This window comes from Crocuta crocuta, unplaced genomic scaffold (genome assembly GCF_008692635.1).
Source record: "Crocuta crocuta isolate KB4526 unplaced genomic scaffold, BGI_CrCroc_1.0 scaffold234, whole genome shotgun sequence".
NCBI lineage: Eukaryota > Metazoa > Chordata > Mammalia > Carnivora > Hyaenidae > Crocuta > Crocuta crocuta.
In genome coordinates this window covers 2386968-2402540 of record NW_027529647.1, presented here as the reverse complement: position 1 = coordinate 2402540, position 15573 = coordinate 2386968, and the positions used below count along the sequence as shown (strand labels likewise).

Here is a 15573-nt window from a genome sequence, read left to right as displayed (position 1 = left end):
AGCCTGCTGTTTGTGCTGTGCAAGCCCTAGGGACAAGGCTGCTTTGGGCAGCAGGGGTGCAGGGGCTGCAGGAGGGCGCCCGCCTCTGGGGCCCAGCTCTGTGAGGGGCAGCCGGGTCCTTTCTGGAGGCGCAGGAGACTTGGAAAGACATGCCGACTCTTAGCCATTGCCAGTGGATTTGTTCGCCTCGTACTTGGCTGCGGCGGGGTTCAGGCTTGGGGCCTGCGGCTGTGGGGAGGCGGCTGCCCACGTGACCACTCCTCCCAGGTCTTTGCTGGGGGCCCTCTGGCCCTGTCACTGGCCCCAGTGGCGTGCGAGTGTGCAGGCTCTGCCTGGTCGGCACATTTGTGAGTAAATCCATTTTTGCGTCTCGCGGGTTTGTGTCTTTGTCCAGGATAGCAAACAGCTTCAGACAGCTTTGTATCAAGCTTAATGAAACTTTGCTGCAATTACAAGGAATTTTTTGGGGCGCCTGGGTGGCTTGGTTGGGCGTCCGACTTTCGCTTAGGTCATGATCTCGCGGTTCGTGGGTTCGAGCCCCGCGTTGGGCTCTGTGCTGACTGCCAGCTCGGAGCCTGGAGCCTATTTCAGAGTCTGTGACTCCCTCTCTCTCTGACCCTCCCCTGCTCATGCTGTCTCTCTCTCTCTCTCTCTCTCTCCTAGAAATAAATAAAAATATTAAAAAAAAAAAAAGAATTTTTTAAAAAGTTGAACAGAGTCAAGTTGGAATATATAGGGACAACCACAGATTCAGCAATGTAGAACCACTGGGCCAGAGGAGGAGGGCTCCCGAGCTCACAGGAGGGGGCATCTGCCCCGGGAGGCCACCCGTTCCCCCTCCTCCCTCCTCTGGTCAGAGCAGCACGGGGCTTGCAGAGGTCAGCAGGCCCTAGGCCTTGGGTCTCCCCATCCTAGGTTCGAAGACTGGAGGGTTAGGTTAGCCCGTTGGGAGGGGGACCCGACAGCCTCCAGCCCCACCCGGTTCTGTGGCTGACCAGCCAGCGCAGGACGACTCAGTGCCCGGCTGTCACTCTCCCCTCCTCTCTCTGCAGTACGACAACCTCCTGAGCCAGTTTGGCTGCATGCAAGTGTCCACGTCCTCGTCATCACACTGCCTGCCCGCCTCGGACGCAGGCCCGCCGCCAATGGCGGGTAGCAACATCGAGCAGTACATCCACGACCTGGACACGAATTCTTTTGAGCTGGACCTCCAGTTTTCCCAAGACGAGAAGAGGCTGCTGCTGGAGAAGCAGGCCAGTGGCAATCCTTGGTAAGAGCCCACAGGCGTAAGCCGACTGGCGCGGCCTGCCGAGGCCTTGTGCTGCCTCACCCCTGCCTCACTGCCTTGCAAGCTCTGCAAAGGAGGGCCCTCAATGGGTCCAGCTTGAAATGGGAGTTTGGAGGTGTCGGGCCCCGGAGATGAGCGGGTTCCAGGCCCTCAGGGCTGCAGCCCTTGGGGTTGAGCGGACTAGGCCTGCCAGTGTCCGTGAAGCGATGATGTGGGTTCACAGCTGACTAGATGACCACCGCCCCCTGCTGAGGTGTGTGGGACATTTCAGAATTTTAGCTGTTGCAGATATCATTCGTGGCTAGGTTTTCCCATGTGCCTGGGTATTTCTTTTAGGCGGAGCCTCAGGGTGGTAGGCGGGTGAGCACATGCACACACCTTGTGTCCTCAGTGCCCAGAACCCCCACTTCCCAGCTCCCCGGCCTCGCCTTAAGCGCTTTGATGCTCTGAAAGTGGGCCTGTGGGAACTTGCACTTGTATTCTTATGATGCAGTCACCTTCTGTGTTCGTTGGCCACATGTATTTATTTTTTGAGGTATTTTGTGTCCTTTGATTATTTTTCTTCATGTACGTTTTCCATCTTTTTGAAAGAATTTTTTTGTTGTATGTTTTGCACACATTTTTCTTCGGTTTATCTTTTCAGTTAGATTGTATTTTTGCATAGAAGTTACAAAGTCAAATGTCTGTTTTCATTTTGGTTTCCACCTTAGTCATGTTGAGAAAAGTGTCTCTACCTTGACATTTTCTTGACGTGTGTTTATGGTTTCACCTTTCACTTGGGCAGAGGGGCGTCCGGTTTGGGGATGGGGTGGGGAGATGTGTGGGGTAGGAATGGGACAGAGCAGGAAGGTGGGTGGTCAGCGGGCTGGGCTGGGCGAGAGTGTGGGGGAGTGAGGAGAAGGCAGGGCCCAGAGAGAAGCGTGTGATGAAGCCAGGGTTTTGTACCATTAGAAATCATTGTTTCTAGAATAAGTGACAATCGATGTTGGCCAACTGGAATAACCTGCGCACTCGGCAGGCCTGTGGGCTGAGCTGCGTGGGAGGTTCCGGGGCCCCTGCATGCCGGGGCCCCTGAGAAGGCTTGCTCTGTTGCAGGCCGGGGAGGGGGGCTCCCCAGAAAGCTGTGTATCTTTGCCTATGGCGCTGCCTGAGGCCCCTCAGCCTGGGTTCTGGGCCCAACCAAAGCCTCTTGCCTTGCCTCTCTTTGTTCTGGCTTCTCTTCCCTTTTTTCTGGGTTCGGCCCTATTTGGAATCTGGTGATCGCCAGGAGGTTTGAGGCATCTTTTATTTGACCAGTGCACAACCTGTCAAACACTTTGTTCTTCATAACGGTGGCTCTCCGTGTACGGCGTGCAGGGCTTACCGGTAATGGTGTGATGGTATTGAATGGTGTTGGCTTTCTCCCCTCGTTCTCTGTCAGTGGGCTGGGCCCATCTTCAGAGGCCCCATGCTGTATGGTGCTGTGGTTTCTGGGTTGTGTGCTTCTTTTTGTATTTTCTGAAGTAGGTTTACAGTATAAATATGTGCAGTTTTAGAGACTTAGTTCTCAGTATTTCTACTGGGCTCTTAGTGGCTGTCTTCAGTTACACCTGCTGTAATTACTGTAAGTCAGTGCCGAGTAAATCCTTGCTTTAAAATCCTGAAGTTTTCCTTGTGCCTACACAGACACCCAACAGCATCTGAGTACACTTTGCTGACTTTTTTTGTGATAAAATTTAAAAATTTCAGAAAAATTTCTAAATTTTATCTGAGATTGTTTTTTTCCATACTTAAAAAATTTTTTTAGTGTTGATTTTACTTTCGAGAGAGAGAGAGCATGAGCAGGGGAGGGGCAGAGAGGGAGACAGAATCTGAAGCAGGCTCCAGGCTCTGAGCTGTCAGCACAGAGCCCAACACAGGCCTCGAATCCACAAACCATAAGATCATGACCTGAACCGAAGTCAGATGCTTAACTGACAGAGCCACCCAGCCACCCCTGAAACTATTATTTTAGATTTTAATGATAGAGTCTAAAATAAAAGGACTTGTATCACCTATGTTCCACCTTTAAGTAGGAATCATTGACTCAGAAAGGGGATGATGTGCTTTCTTGCTCCATAGCAGCCCCCCCCGACGTCTGAAGGGGCTGAAGAGGAGGTCCTGCCTGTCAGAGAGGGAGCGGTCCACCCGCAGACCTGGGCGGGACTGCAGGAGCTGCAGCGTACTCACAGGGATCTGCCTTCCGCTGGGTGTCTCTGAACAGAACGTTTGGCATCCCGTCACGGTGCCAGTGAAGCTGCAGCATCAGAGGCCCGTCATTCAGAGTTTGAACCCTAAAGGAATTCTGTGTTGTAATTGTACATGACACGAGGAGCTTTTTCAGAGCCAGGCAGTATCACATTACAGAGAAGTCACATTGTCCAGGCTGGAGAAATGCACACGAAAGCTGGGAGACCAAGGAGCCTTGGGCTGTGGATGCTACTGGGTGACAGTGGGACGAAGATGCTCGGTGCTGCCCCAGGCCGTGGCGCGGTAGCTCACGGGGTTAAGGAGATGGCTGCAGACACAAGGAGTGAGTTGGCATCCCTCCCGCCGAGTTGTGTTTTTGCTTTACACGTGGATGAATCCCCAGATACTGCTCGAATTGCAAGCGTTAAGCCAGGCACTGGCTTTGAGCCTGTGAGCCCAGATTCGCATATTTAGGAAGAGACAAGCAAACTGTGATCCGTGCACATGGATGAAAACCAGACGCTCGTGGTTAATCACACTGAGGCACTGAATCTCTCCAGCTTGGGAGCCGGAAGGCCTAGTCCTTCCCATCTTTCTGGAAGTCCCACAAGGTATCCGCTGAGCTGAGCAGCCTCCTCATCCTTCAGCTTCTCATTGATCTCCACAGCCACGCGTCGCGGGGAGGGAAGAAACCTGCCTCACTTACAAGTAGTCGTGTTAAAACTCCTGATTTGTCAGTAGTGTGAATAACGGAGTGGGAAGTGTGCAGGAAGGACCTCTGCCGCCAACTCAGCCGGGAGCCGCCTCGAGCTGAGCCCGCACGTGATGGCTGGCACTGGGGGTGGGATCTGCTGCTCGTGCCATGAAGACCGTGTCACTACAGAGTTTTACTGGCAGACGATGGTTATTCGAATTCGGCCGTTTCGCCCATTTTTCTGGGAAATGAGCAGAATTAGCCTGTCCTTTAAAGACAGACAGCTGCCAGTGTTTATTACCAGTGATAAAATCAAAGTTAGAGATTCGGGAAACACTCCGTCACTGTGAGCTTGACATCTTCCCAGTACTTAAAGACTTTTTTTGAGGAGAATAGGGAGTGATGGTCATATGTTGAATTTGTCAGCACTGTGGAGTCTGCGTAACCCAGCAAGCCACCACTTTTCAGGCGAGTGCTGTGTGATGCTGTAAAATCACAGAAGGGCTGCAGAGCCGTCCAGAGTGCCAGGGACACTGCTGAGTTCCGATGCCGCAGAGTGTGAAACGCCCATTGTTGGGGACGCAGCTTCCATGTGGCAGGGACCTTGAAGGAGCCGCCCTGGTCGAGTGGCTTCAGCCGGGACAGCCGGGACACCGTGCGCAGGCAGAGGCAGCAGGAGCCCCCCCACCCCCCACCCCCACTCTCCACGTGAAGCCATACTCTAAGGAGATTTGCTAAATGTGTAGAAGGCTCCTGTTTCACGTTAACTATCTTCGCTTTGGAAAAAAATTACCCTTGAATAAAAATGGCATTTATATTAGTATGTGTTGGGTTTATTTTTGTATTTATGAATTAAATATTTGGAAATGTTTCCATTTTAATTTCTCATACCTAAATACTAGTGGCTGCAACCCAAATAAAGGATATCTCTTTGGGATCTTCCATAAAGTTTGAGGAAGTAAGGGGGGCCCAAGAGCTGGTGTTTTAGAGTCAACTGGCCACAGTCACTTGTCCCTCCATCACCTGTGTCAAAGCTTGGTGTGGGGAGCCTTCCCGAGGCAGTCAGAAGAACCACATCGGGCTTCCGGCAGCCCTGCTCGGCTGTCCTGACAGCGACCGTGCACAGAGATGGCTCAGGCTTGCTTGTGGCCTCAAGCTTGCATCCTCGAAAATGATCTTTTTGGGATCTGGGTGGGGGAAGGTGCTGCTAGGCGAGCGTGAGGAGGAGGGAACCGTGGAATCAGGAAGGAGTATCTTAACGCCATCACCCTTCAAAGTAGATCACTGGCAGCTTACCACGGGCTGTGCACAACCGGGTTGTGGCGCTTGTGCCAGTAATGGAGCTTGTGACCCTCTGCGTCCTGCCTTGGGTTCATTTCAGTGCAGCCACTGGGTTCCAGTCGGGAACCAGCGCTGGCTGTCATGCCCAGGGCGCGAGGCCCCGTGCCTCCTGCCTGCACACATGTGGCAAGGAAGGGGCGTGCTGGTCCTCACGGCCCAGTAGGGCCATCCGTGGGGTCCTCACCACGGAGATGAAGTAGAGGCTTCTCTGCGGTGCCAGAATGTTCTGCGGCTGAGCCAGTGCTGTGGTTTCGGTTTCGCTGGTGCAGAAACATCGTTTGTGGAAGTTGGTGCTCCTGGTCTTCGCTCTTCTTTACTTTCTGAGGGTGGATCGCCAGCAGTGGGGTTACCTCTCAGTACATCATTTCCAAATTGCTATTCAGCTAGTTCAGGGCCACAGGCACCGGTGCTGAGCGGGAGCACCGCTTTCCAGAGTTCTCACGGGGTGCTCACACACGCCAGGGCACCCCAGTAGGGCATGTGAAAAGGGGAGCTCACTTTAGTTTATTTAGGGCCATGGAGAATGTTGCCAGGTCACTTATTCTCTGGGAATTTCTAGTTTGTGTCCTTTGCTCAGTTTTCTGTTGAAACTCTAAGCCTTTCCTGTCTGTTACTTTGTCCTCTGCAGACGTCACGTGCTGACCCCGGCTTGCTGAAGGTTTCTGCCACCTGTCTCCTTGTTCATGTTGGTTGTTGTGTACTTAGGGGTGCTTTTTGTGCTTGTGTGGACCTGGCTGCTACAGAGAAAGTGACTCCTCCCTGCGGGCCTGGCGGATGTGCCCTCCCTCCTAGCTCTTCTTCCCTTGTCGGGAGTCCGATCGCTTTGGGGCTGCTGGTGACCGGGGAGCAGAGTTAACTGTCCTTGAGAAAAAAATCTTTCCTAGTTTTTCAAGCTCGGGGGAAACCTGAGTATTTTATTCTGTCTCCTGTTAACCCACGTGAGGCTGCGAAGATGGGGGCTGGCAGTGGAAGGCCACGTCTTTCCTTCTGTCCTCCTGGCCTTCCCCGGTGCTGTGGTGCCCTCAGCCCAGTGCCGCAGTGGCCCGGCTGCCCAGAGGGCTTGGTGGTGGGATCTTTCACAAGACTGGGCTGAAATTGAGCTCCCCTCTGCACCCAGTATAATTTAATTCAAGTCTCCCCATATTATTTGTGGTTCTGAAGGGCACATCCAATGTTTCTGTGTTGGGGCTTGTTGACTAGAAGGGGCTTCTATTCGATACGTGTATTTCCGTGCTGCAGGAGATCACTGTATCTCCTTTTCCAAAATCTGCGTTTATTTCCAACTCTCTGTTTCAAGTCTTGTTTTTGTTCTTTGGTTTGGTTTTTAAGTACCTTTGAGAGGGAGGTAAAATTCTGTTTAGTTTTCAAAATCCACATGCTGCTACATCCCCTTAGAAGTAGGATGGGGCCATAGCGGGCTCTGGAGTGGGCGCTGGTCTGGATGGGTTAGTCTGGGGACAGCCCTCAGGCCCAGTTGAGCCTGGTGCCGGCTTGGCTGGCCTTGCACACGTACTAGGTCCCATGTACGCTCAGGCTCAGATACTGGAATGGTAAAACTGTCACTTTTTGAGGTAACAGTTGTTTTGTGCCTTTTCAAACATAAAATGCTATGTTCTACAGTAGATCCCCCAGATCAAGAATTTCAGTAAAGTCACACAGAACAGAAACTGGCAGCTGTTCCATTTAACCAAAAGAGATAGCCTTTAGACATTAGAATGGTGTCTTTGAAACTCCCAGGAGTCAAAGTGAAATGTATTTGCTAATAATGTGTATTAAGTCAAAGTCGAGTTTCTTGCTTTCTCCAAATCCCTGCTGTATTTGGGTTAGGAGTGCTTTGTTATTATGGTAGAAACACCAGTAAGATTGTTTGTTTGTTTGTTTAAGGTTTCTTTTTTTTTCTTTTTTTTTTTTTTGGTGAGAGAGATGGGGGGAGACAGCGTGAGCAGGGGAGGGTCAGAGAGAGACAGAGATACAGAATCTGAAGCAGGGTCCGGGCTCTGAGCTGGCTGTCAGCACAGAGCCCGATGCGGGGCTCGAACCCACGAACCGTTGAGATCATGACCTGAGCCATGACCGTTGAGACGCTTAACCAACTGAACTACCCAGGCACCCACTAAGGTTTCTTTTTTGAGAGAGGCAGAGAGAATAAGAGTGCACATGCACGCATATAAGAGCAGGGAAGAGATGGAGAAAGAGGGGGACAAAGGATTCGAAGCAGGCTCTCTGTGCCGACAGCAGAGAGCCCGATGTGGGGGGTTGAAGTCACGAGCTGTGAGATCATGACCTGAGCTGAAGTCGGTTGCTTAACTAACTGAGCCCCCCAGGCACACCCACCAGCAAGATGTTCTTAAACCGAGTCCAGCATGGGTCTTTTAGGAATTTGTGAATCTCAGCTACTTGGTGGTTTCTGAGTATACAGTTGGGGTCCCAGCTTGGGCAGGTAACACGTGGCCAACAGTATATATCCTGAGGTTGACTCTCAGCAGCCTCCACCCTTTTGGGGGCTCTGTGTTCACCTCACCTTTGTTCACATCAAAGAGGACATGTGTCACCGTGCAGGTCTGTAGCGCCACCTTGCCGCCACCTTTGCTGCTTCGCAGATACCTCTGTGCAAGAGGTAGCAGCAGGTGACAGTGCTGGCAGGTATAGATGCTGGTCCACACCTGCATGGGAATTTGGGAAGCAGCGGGTGCTTGCACGCTCTGTAGCACTTGGGGCCTCATGAGTTACTGGAGTGAGTTGGGGCTGTGAAGGAGGAGGCTTGAGCAAAGCTCCCAGATGCCCTGCCCTCGAGAAGTTCGTTTTGAGTAGAGTTGGGGGAGAATTTCTGTCCCTGACTCATGCCAATGTCTCATTCTTGCTTTCTTCCTTTTATAGGCACCAGTTTGTAGAAAATAACTTGATACTAAAGATGGGTCCGGTAGATAAGCGAAAGGTAAGTCTGACTCCTGCCACACCGCCCTGAGCACCTGTCTCCCTGTCCGCTCTGGGTCGGGGCCTGGCCTCCCTTTTTGGTTGCACACGGAGTCTTTGGTCTGGGTTCCCTTTCTCTACAAGAGCATTTCTCGATTTGATGGCTAAGGAAAGACTTCAGCCACTCAGCGGAAGCCGTTTGAAACCACACAGGAAGGCTGTGGTAAAATAGAAATACAACCTCTCGTTTCTGGCTCAGGACTGGGGTTTTCATATTCTAGCGAGCTGTTACTTCATTAGAATGGTTTTTCAAAATTGTTATTTATTTCTGACATTTTATGGATTAACTCAATGGATTAGTTGTGTCAAAAATATCAGACTCCACAAATGTTCTCTGAGGGCAGGCTCCCGGTCTCCGTTGCTGGCCATGCCAGGCACCCTGCCCACCCAGGGCAGCCCAGCAGATGGGACCCCGTGAGGAGTGAGGAGCCTGGCGGCTACGGCAGCCTCACAGAATCGGCTTGGCTTCGCCTGCCCATGCTGCCACTGCCCCGGGTGGCAGCCACAGTGACCAGTGCAGAGGCTGGGACCCAGCTCCAAAAGGCTGGGCAGGCCAGGCGCCCCATTCCTCCTGCCCCTCTTGGATGTGAGAGGCTCATCCGGGGTGGGGGGTTGGGGGGGGCGTGTCTTGTGTGCGTGAATGGAGGGCTGGCAGCGTCCCTGGTGCCCTGAGCTGCTTTGATGACCCGGCCTCGGGGGCAGCGCTATGTGCCACCTCCTCTTTCTTCTGGGCCCTGACAAGCAGGCCCTTTTCATTTTGCATCAGGGCTTGTTTGCACGACGACGACAGCTACTGCTCACAGAAGGGCCACACTTGTATTACGTGGATCCTGTCAACAAAGTCCTGAAAGGTGAAATTCCATGGTCACAAGAACTCCGACCAGAGGCCAAGAACTTTAAAACCTTCTTTGTCCACACGGTGAGTTTGTCTCTGTGGGTTCTCCTTTGAGGGGCTGGTGTTACCCCCTTTGCTGTGTTCCGGGGCCCCATGTCCACGGCTCAGCCCCGAGCTGGGCCAGCAGGCACCTGGGCTCGTCTTCCCGAGGGACCTGTGGCCCTTCCTGCAGAGTTGAGGTCTGCATGCAAGTGAAGGAAAAGCCCCACATGCTCGTGTGCTTCCCGTGGGTGTCGCAGTGGCCATAGTGGGGATGACGGTCTCTTCTGCACTCTCTCACGACAGGTCGAGGTGCTGGTCTTGGCGGGACTCCCTCAGGAGCATTAAACTGGTTTTGTCTCCACAGCCAAACAGGACGTATTACCTGATGGACCCGAGTGGGAATGCTCACAAATGGTGCAAAAAGATCCAGGAAGTGTGGAGACACAGGTACCAGAGCCACCCGGACGCCGCCGTGCAGTGACATCCCAGGCTGCTGCCCTCGCTGCCAGGACACGTGCCCCAGCGCGGCTCGCCGCCATCGGGACGCTTCCAGACCACCTGCCAGCCATCTCACAGGGGACGCAGACGGCGGAACCTTGCAGCTTTTTTATTTAAAAGAAAAGAAGAAAAAAAATACCCAACCACACAAAGAACAAAACCAATAACGAAAAGGAATTCAGGGTCGCTTTGCTTGCTCTCTGTGCTCTGTGGAGGTGCCCCGAGCTCTCCTGGCCACGGGGACCCAGCGCCGTGCACGTCCACCTGATTCCCGCCCGGGCCAGTGGGACAGACTCGAGTCACCAGCTCTGCACCACATCCCCTGGTCACCTGCTGGCCGGTCCTCCTGTGGCCGAGGGGACGGGGGGTGTGTCTGGGCTCCTTCCGCCACTGGGTTATCGCGGAACCCCTCGGCAGGGAGCCGTGTGCCCCTCCGCTGGGAGTCGGCCTCCGTCTCTGCGGGGTGGGAGGGTTCTTGGCTTTGGTCCGTTGCTCCCTTTCTTATGTCCCGATTTAATGATGCCTCCCCGTGCGCCACCAGGGCCCCTCGCTTGCCTTCTCGTGCAGCTCTGGCTGTGAGATTTCTGTGGCTGTGAGTGCTCGCTCCGTGGGCTGCGTGTGTCGGGCAGGCTCCAGGTGGTGAGACGTGGCCCGGGCCGTCAGGGTGAGATGCCGAGGTTGGAGGGTGCCAGCGGGCCATTCCGACTGAACAGGCTTCCGAGCAGTGTGGCCGTATGTGGCTGGAAACCAGGTGCGGGCCCGGAAAGAGCGCTGGCAGAAGCAGGCACCCGGCTGCAGCAGGAGGTGGGGCCCCGCCCTGCTCTACGCAAGGCCCGGGTGGTAGGGTAGGTGGCAGGGAGTGCCGCTCGGGGAGCTCCTCCTGAGAGTTTCTTCCGAGGTGAGCTTCGCGGGTTCAGCAGGGCTGAGGGACTCCGGGCGCCAGCAGGCTCCCGGCTGCCACACGCACCCTTTCCGTCATGATTGAACATTCTCCTTGCATAACTCTGAGCACTTGGCACATCTCTGCGGCGAGGGCCTGGAAGCCACCTCGTGCTGCCAGGTCCTCTGCTCCCCATCTAGGTGCAGACCTGGCCTGGAAGAAAGCGTTGCTCCCCTTGCACGAGGGGTAGGAACACCACACCGGGGCCTGAGCACCCTGTCTGCTCGCCCCCTGGTTTCAGGCTTCCTTGTATTCCTCAGACGGCCCGAAGCTGTATGCCATGGGGGGGGTCCAAGGTTTACAAGTCCTTTGGTTTTCTTTGCTGCCGCTCCCTGGGCAGAGAATGCCTGTTGGCCTGGAGGGCGCCGCTGTGCATTTCTCTCCCTGCTCAGGCCGTCCCTGGAGGGCAGTCCTCAGTCCCCTGTTGGAGACGGGGAGGCTCCCTGCTTGCAGGCTGCTCACAGACACACCTCTGTCCCTAAGGGATGAAGGGTTTCCTTGAGACTTTCAGGAAGGCACCAGCAGAAGGCTTCCACGGAAAAGATTCTCCCAGAAGACTCTGGCCTCCTCCCCGCTCCCTGCCTCCTCCCTCCCCCACCCGTCTCCTGTCTTGAGGAAAAACATCCATCACCCTGTGTTGACAGGTGGCCCAAATCCAGAGAAAAGAGTCCTTCTCAAACTGACTTAGTGATAAGAGTGGCCCTTGTTAGCCTGGGAGGGGAGTGTGGCTGTGGATATCCCACCTCTAGGCGGCCCAGGGAGGGGGTTGTGGGGTGCAGTGGACGGGAGCAGAGTCGCTGCCAGGTTTTGCCAGTGGTTTCCACTCAGGCTGTGTGCACCACTCTGCGAGAGCTTCACATGAGCATGTGAGTGTGTATGCCTGCACCTAGGTGGGTGCCAAGGTGTCGGGGGGCGTGCTTGCCCTTGGGGTGCCTCAAGGAGCGGGACACTGCCCTGGGCTGGAGTCGCAGGCCAGTCTCCTGTCTTCCTCTTTCTTGCCTTTGCAAAGGCTTATGTGTGTTCACCTGCTTTTCAAAAAGTCAGTCTAGCTTGGCCCTTTCAGGAAGTTCGTTTCCAGCTTATTTCCCATATTGATAACTTAACCTTGTCAGAGCCCCCACGTCTGTGGGTGTGCCGTTAGGAGACCTAGGGGCCTGCTCTTGCACAGCATTCTTGGATCTGGTTACAGGGACCCGAGCAGAGCTGGTATTGGGCTTTCCCAAGAGCACTTGGCTGGGCTGCTCTGGGCGAGACGCATCGGCCGTTGCCTTCTTCCCGGATGGCGCCACTACCTCCTGGGCTTAACCCCCAAGCTCCATCTTCACCTCCAGAACCAGAGAACGAGGGGTTCAAGGTTGAGCTTGCAGCTGACAGAGTTGAAGTGACTGCCCTTGCCTGAGCCAGTGACAGCTGAGCCCTTCTCTGTAGGTTACTTTTCTCCTCTCAGAGCCTTCTACCCCACCCACCTACCCCCCTTTTTAATGCCCACATTTTCTCTTTTCCTACCCTGTGCTTCCTCATGTCAGCTTTAGTTTTATCCAGCTTGTCCTTAGAGCTCCTGTCCCGGCATGCAGGTGCCTTATACTCTTAAGATGTGGACGTAACTGTCAGTCTAGTACATGCACAGACCTACACGGAAATGCAGATGATGTACCCAGAGGTGAGAAAGAACATGCCCTGATTGACAGATCCAGGAGCCGGCTGTCTACCGAGAGAGGGCAAGGGGAAGTGTAAGTGCCAAACCCGAGAGCCCGCCAGGCAGAGCCGGCCCACCCCGCCTGGGCTCGCTGGTGTGGAGGGGAGGGAGCAGGGCTGTGGTCATCTAGGGCCCGGATGGCCTGCTGTCCTTGCCCCAGTCTGGGCACTCAAGGAAGCCGGGTTTGGGTGCACTTGTCTCCTGCCTTCTTTGTGTGGACGCGACCAGGACCGCAGGTGGCGGGTGGTGGTAGCCCGCAGCCCCGTGGGGCGCTCAGAGCCCTGCGCGGTGCGTGGCACTGTGTTGGGCCTGCACTTTGAACCTTGGCTCTCAGGAGTTTGTTGCAGATCTGCTTTGGGGAAGATGCCTCTTATGGTCGTGCCGGAGCCCACGGCACCCGCACCTGCCCCAGTCCCCGAAGGCCACGCTGTGGTATTTGTGGCCCTTACACGGGCCCAGGGCAGCGTGCTGTCACGGGCTCCGGGTGGTTCTGTACTCTCTTAAAACATTTGTTTTCTGGAAAAAAAAAAAAAAAACAGCTGTAGGCTTACCAACCCAGAAAAGACCACTGTGAACGTTTTTGGTGTACAGCCCACCTTCTCCCCTCCTCCCATAGACACATTTGTTTTCTTTTTAAACTAAACTGGGAACATAAAACATACACTGTTCTGCATTCAGCTTTTTTCACTTGATAATTTATCTTAAGCGTTTCTCCATGTCATGAGCAATGATTATAAAACATTGTTTTTAGTGATTGTAGAGCTTAATGGTTATAAATTTATCATAATTTATCTGACCGTTTCCCTGTTGTGAAACACTTAGAGGGTTTCTGGTTTTTCACTATTTAAATAATGCTGTGATGAATATCCTCCTAAATCTTTGGTTTTGATTCTGATCCCCCCTGCCCCCTGGCCATTCCTAGAAGTAGTGTTTTGGGGTCAAGGAGTTTGTTTTAAAGGTGGTTTGTCCTTCTTCCTCCATCTTGTTCTGATGCTTAGATGCTCAGAGTTCAGTACAAAATCTCCTTGGTTGTGTCCTGCAGACTCTGAACAAATCCGTTTCTGATAAGATGTGTGTTCCAAAGAATGTTTTAATAAGACTGCTCTTTTCTTTTTTATAATGCTAAAATGATATCCTTTTTCAGGTCCATTTGTGGCAGATTTTTTTCAAAAGCTAATCTCCTTATTTTCATTGAAGACTCTGGTTATGCTTGCATGTTAGTTAGCCTTCCGTCCCCGCTGCCGCGGCTTTCCAGTGCTCTGCGATACTGTCAGAAGCTCGCGCTTTGTGTCCACATGGTACTGAATGTGCATCTGCACAGTCAGCTGAGAGGAAAAGTGTTGAACTGACCTTGCCACATGCTTACTGGATGATATGTAATTAGGTTCGTACACTCAGAAAGTACATTGGGCCATTTGGAATCTGTAAAAGAGCGAATTCTCTAGTTGAAAAAGACCATGTAGACAGTTGGGTTTTCCAGAAATCTGTTTGCCCTCATGCTCTTCAAACTGGGACTCAGTAGGAAGGTCTTAGCGGGTCAGTAGAGCGCAGTGGCCAGGCCTTTTCACTGTGGAGTGCAATTGTCCTGGCCGACGTGGGTTTAAGGACCTCTCCCCTGTCCTCGCTCACACTGTTTCAGGTTGTCTGGTGGTCATCGAGTCCACACCACCCAATTTGGTTTCATTCTTAGTTTCTCCACTTTAGTTTGGGGTCTACTGACCCTGAGGGGAGAGGCCCACGAGAGACTTTTTAGGTGCCGTGCTCAGTGCTGCTTGAGTCCACCAGAGATTATGGCTGGATTGTGCGGAAGTGAATTCCCTGCCCTTCTCTGACACCCCAAGTCCCCTGTGCCCTGGCAGCTCCACAGACTGGTGCTCACTGCCCAGCCTATGGTGAGGGCCCTGTTCTTGGAGATGTTGCCGTATATGATTTTCCACATTGTTTCCTCTTATCCAGAGCTGAAGTGAACGGATGGGGACTCACACAGCCCTTCCCTCTCAGGCAGCCTGTATGGCAGGTGCCGTGAATCAGGGCAGGAGTCACTCCCAGAGCCTCTGAGGGGCGCAGGCTGCTGGCCCAAGATTGCAGAGTTGTGAATCAGGCTGCCTGCAGAGAACTGGTCTGTTCCGGCCAAGAGCAGTTTTATCTGTATCTCAGACAGCTGTGATGGGCACCTGACCATGCCTACATGGACACCTGAATTTTCCGCAGAACCCATATTCTTTAAATAGGAAGAAACACCAAACTTCATGTACGGCGAACTTTTTACAAAAGGCAGACCTTTTTTTTTTTTTTTTTTAGTGTTTGATCCACCCTCGCCTAACCCATCTGGCAGAATGACTTATGAAAAGGGGTCATTTTGCTGGTGAAAAGCCTCTTATCGTTATCAGAAGTTTGATTGGACGTTGACAAAAATTTCTGCAGTATTTAGAACTGCTGTAGCTGTTCCTTAATACAAAATAGGATGAATCAATAGTATGTTAGCTGTCTTTCAGGTTGGTGGCAGTCAGTTACGACGTGTAAAATTCTCTACCTGGTCTGTAGCTGTAACTGTGATGTACAGGCAAAGCAAAAATTTAAAACTTATGAAAACAGATAATGCAATGATATTAGGATATACACTTTTGTATTTTTATTCTTATATAAGGTTATTTGCTGGCTATTGTTGGCCTCTAGTTCAGTCTGTGTTATTTAAAATCTAATATATGAATTATTTGGATTGAATTCATGTTCGGGGCCACGTTGTTGTATGTATTGATGTACAGCCTTGAATGTGAATAATTATTGTAAACTATATTTTACAACTTTTTTTCTGGCTTTATTATATAAATTTTCTATTTGGTCAATGATTTAATCATAATTTAATGAATCTGTTTCTTCTCTTTTTTTCAAGTATTTGTGCTCTAGACGTAGTTACTGGATGATGAATTTTCCACGTATGCTCGGTAGTGTAATAAAAAAGCATGTAGAGTGTAGAAGCTTGCTGGCGTAACTCTTCTTTGATGGGGTCGCGCGGGTCTGGCGCGCGCGCGACCAGAATTCCGGGCCCGGAACCTGG

The 15573-nt window shown here is 52.5% G+C and overlaps 2 protein-coding genes across 2 annotated transcripts in view; both read left to right on the top strand.

The window, feature by feature from the left end:
* Positions 1-15493, top strand: part of PDPK1 (3-phosphoinositide dependent protein kinase 1) — a 48640-nt gene extending 33147 nt beyond the window's left edge. The window contains exons 12-15 of the mRNA XM_077762774.1: positions 1053-1270; positions 8409-8466; positions 9271-9423; positions 9746-15493. Of these exons, the coding sequence (XP_077618900.1) occupies positions 1053-1270; positions 8409-8466; positions 9271-9423; positions 9746-9862 (546 nt within the window). The 3' untranslated portion in view covers positions 9863-15493. The remainder of the gene's footprint in view (positions 1-1052; positions 1271-8408; positions 8467-9270; positions 9424-9745) is intronic.
* The window catches only part of KCTD5 (potassium channel tetramerization domain containing 5), a 31021-nt gene continuing 25996 nt past the window's right edge, over positions 10549-15573 (top strand). Inside the window, exon 1 of the mRNA XM_077762773.1 lies at positions 10549-10724. Within this exon, the coding sequence (XP_077618899.1) occupies positions 10549-10724 (176 nt within the window). The remainder of the gene's footprint in view (positions 10725-15573) is intronic.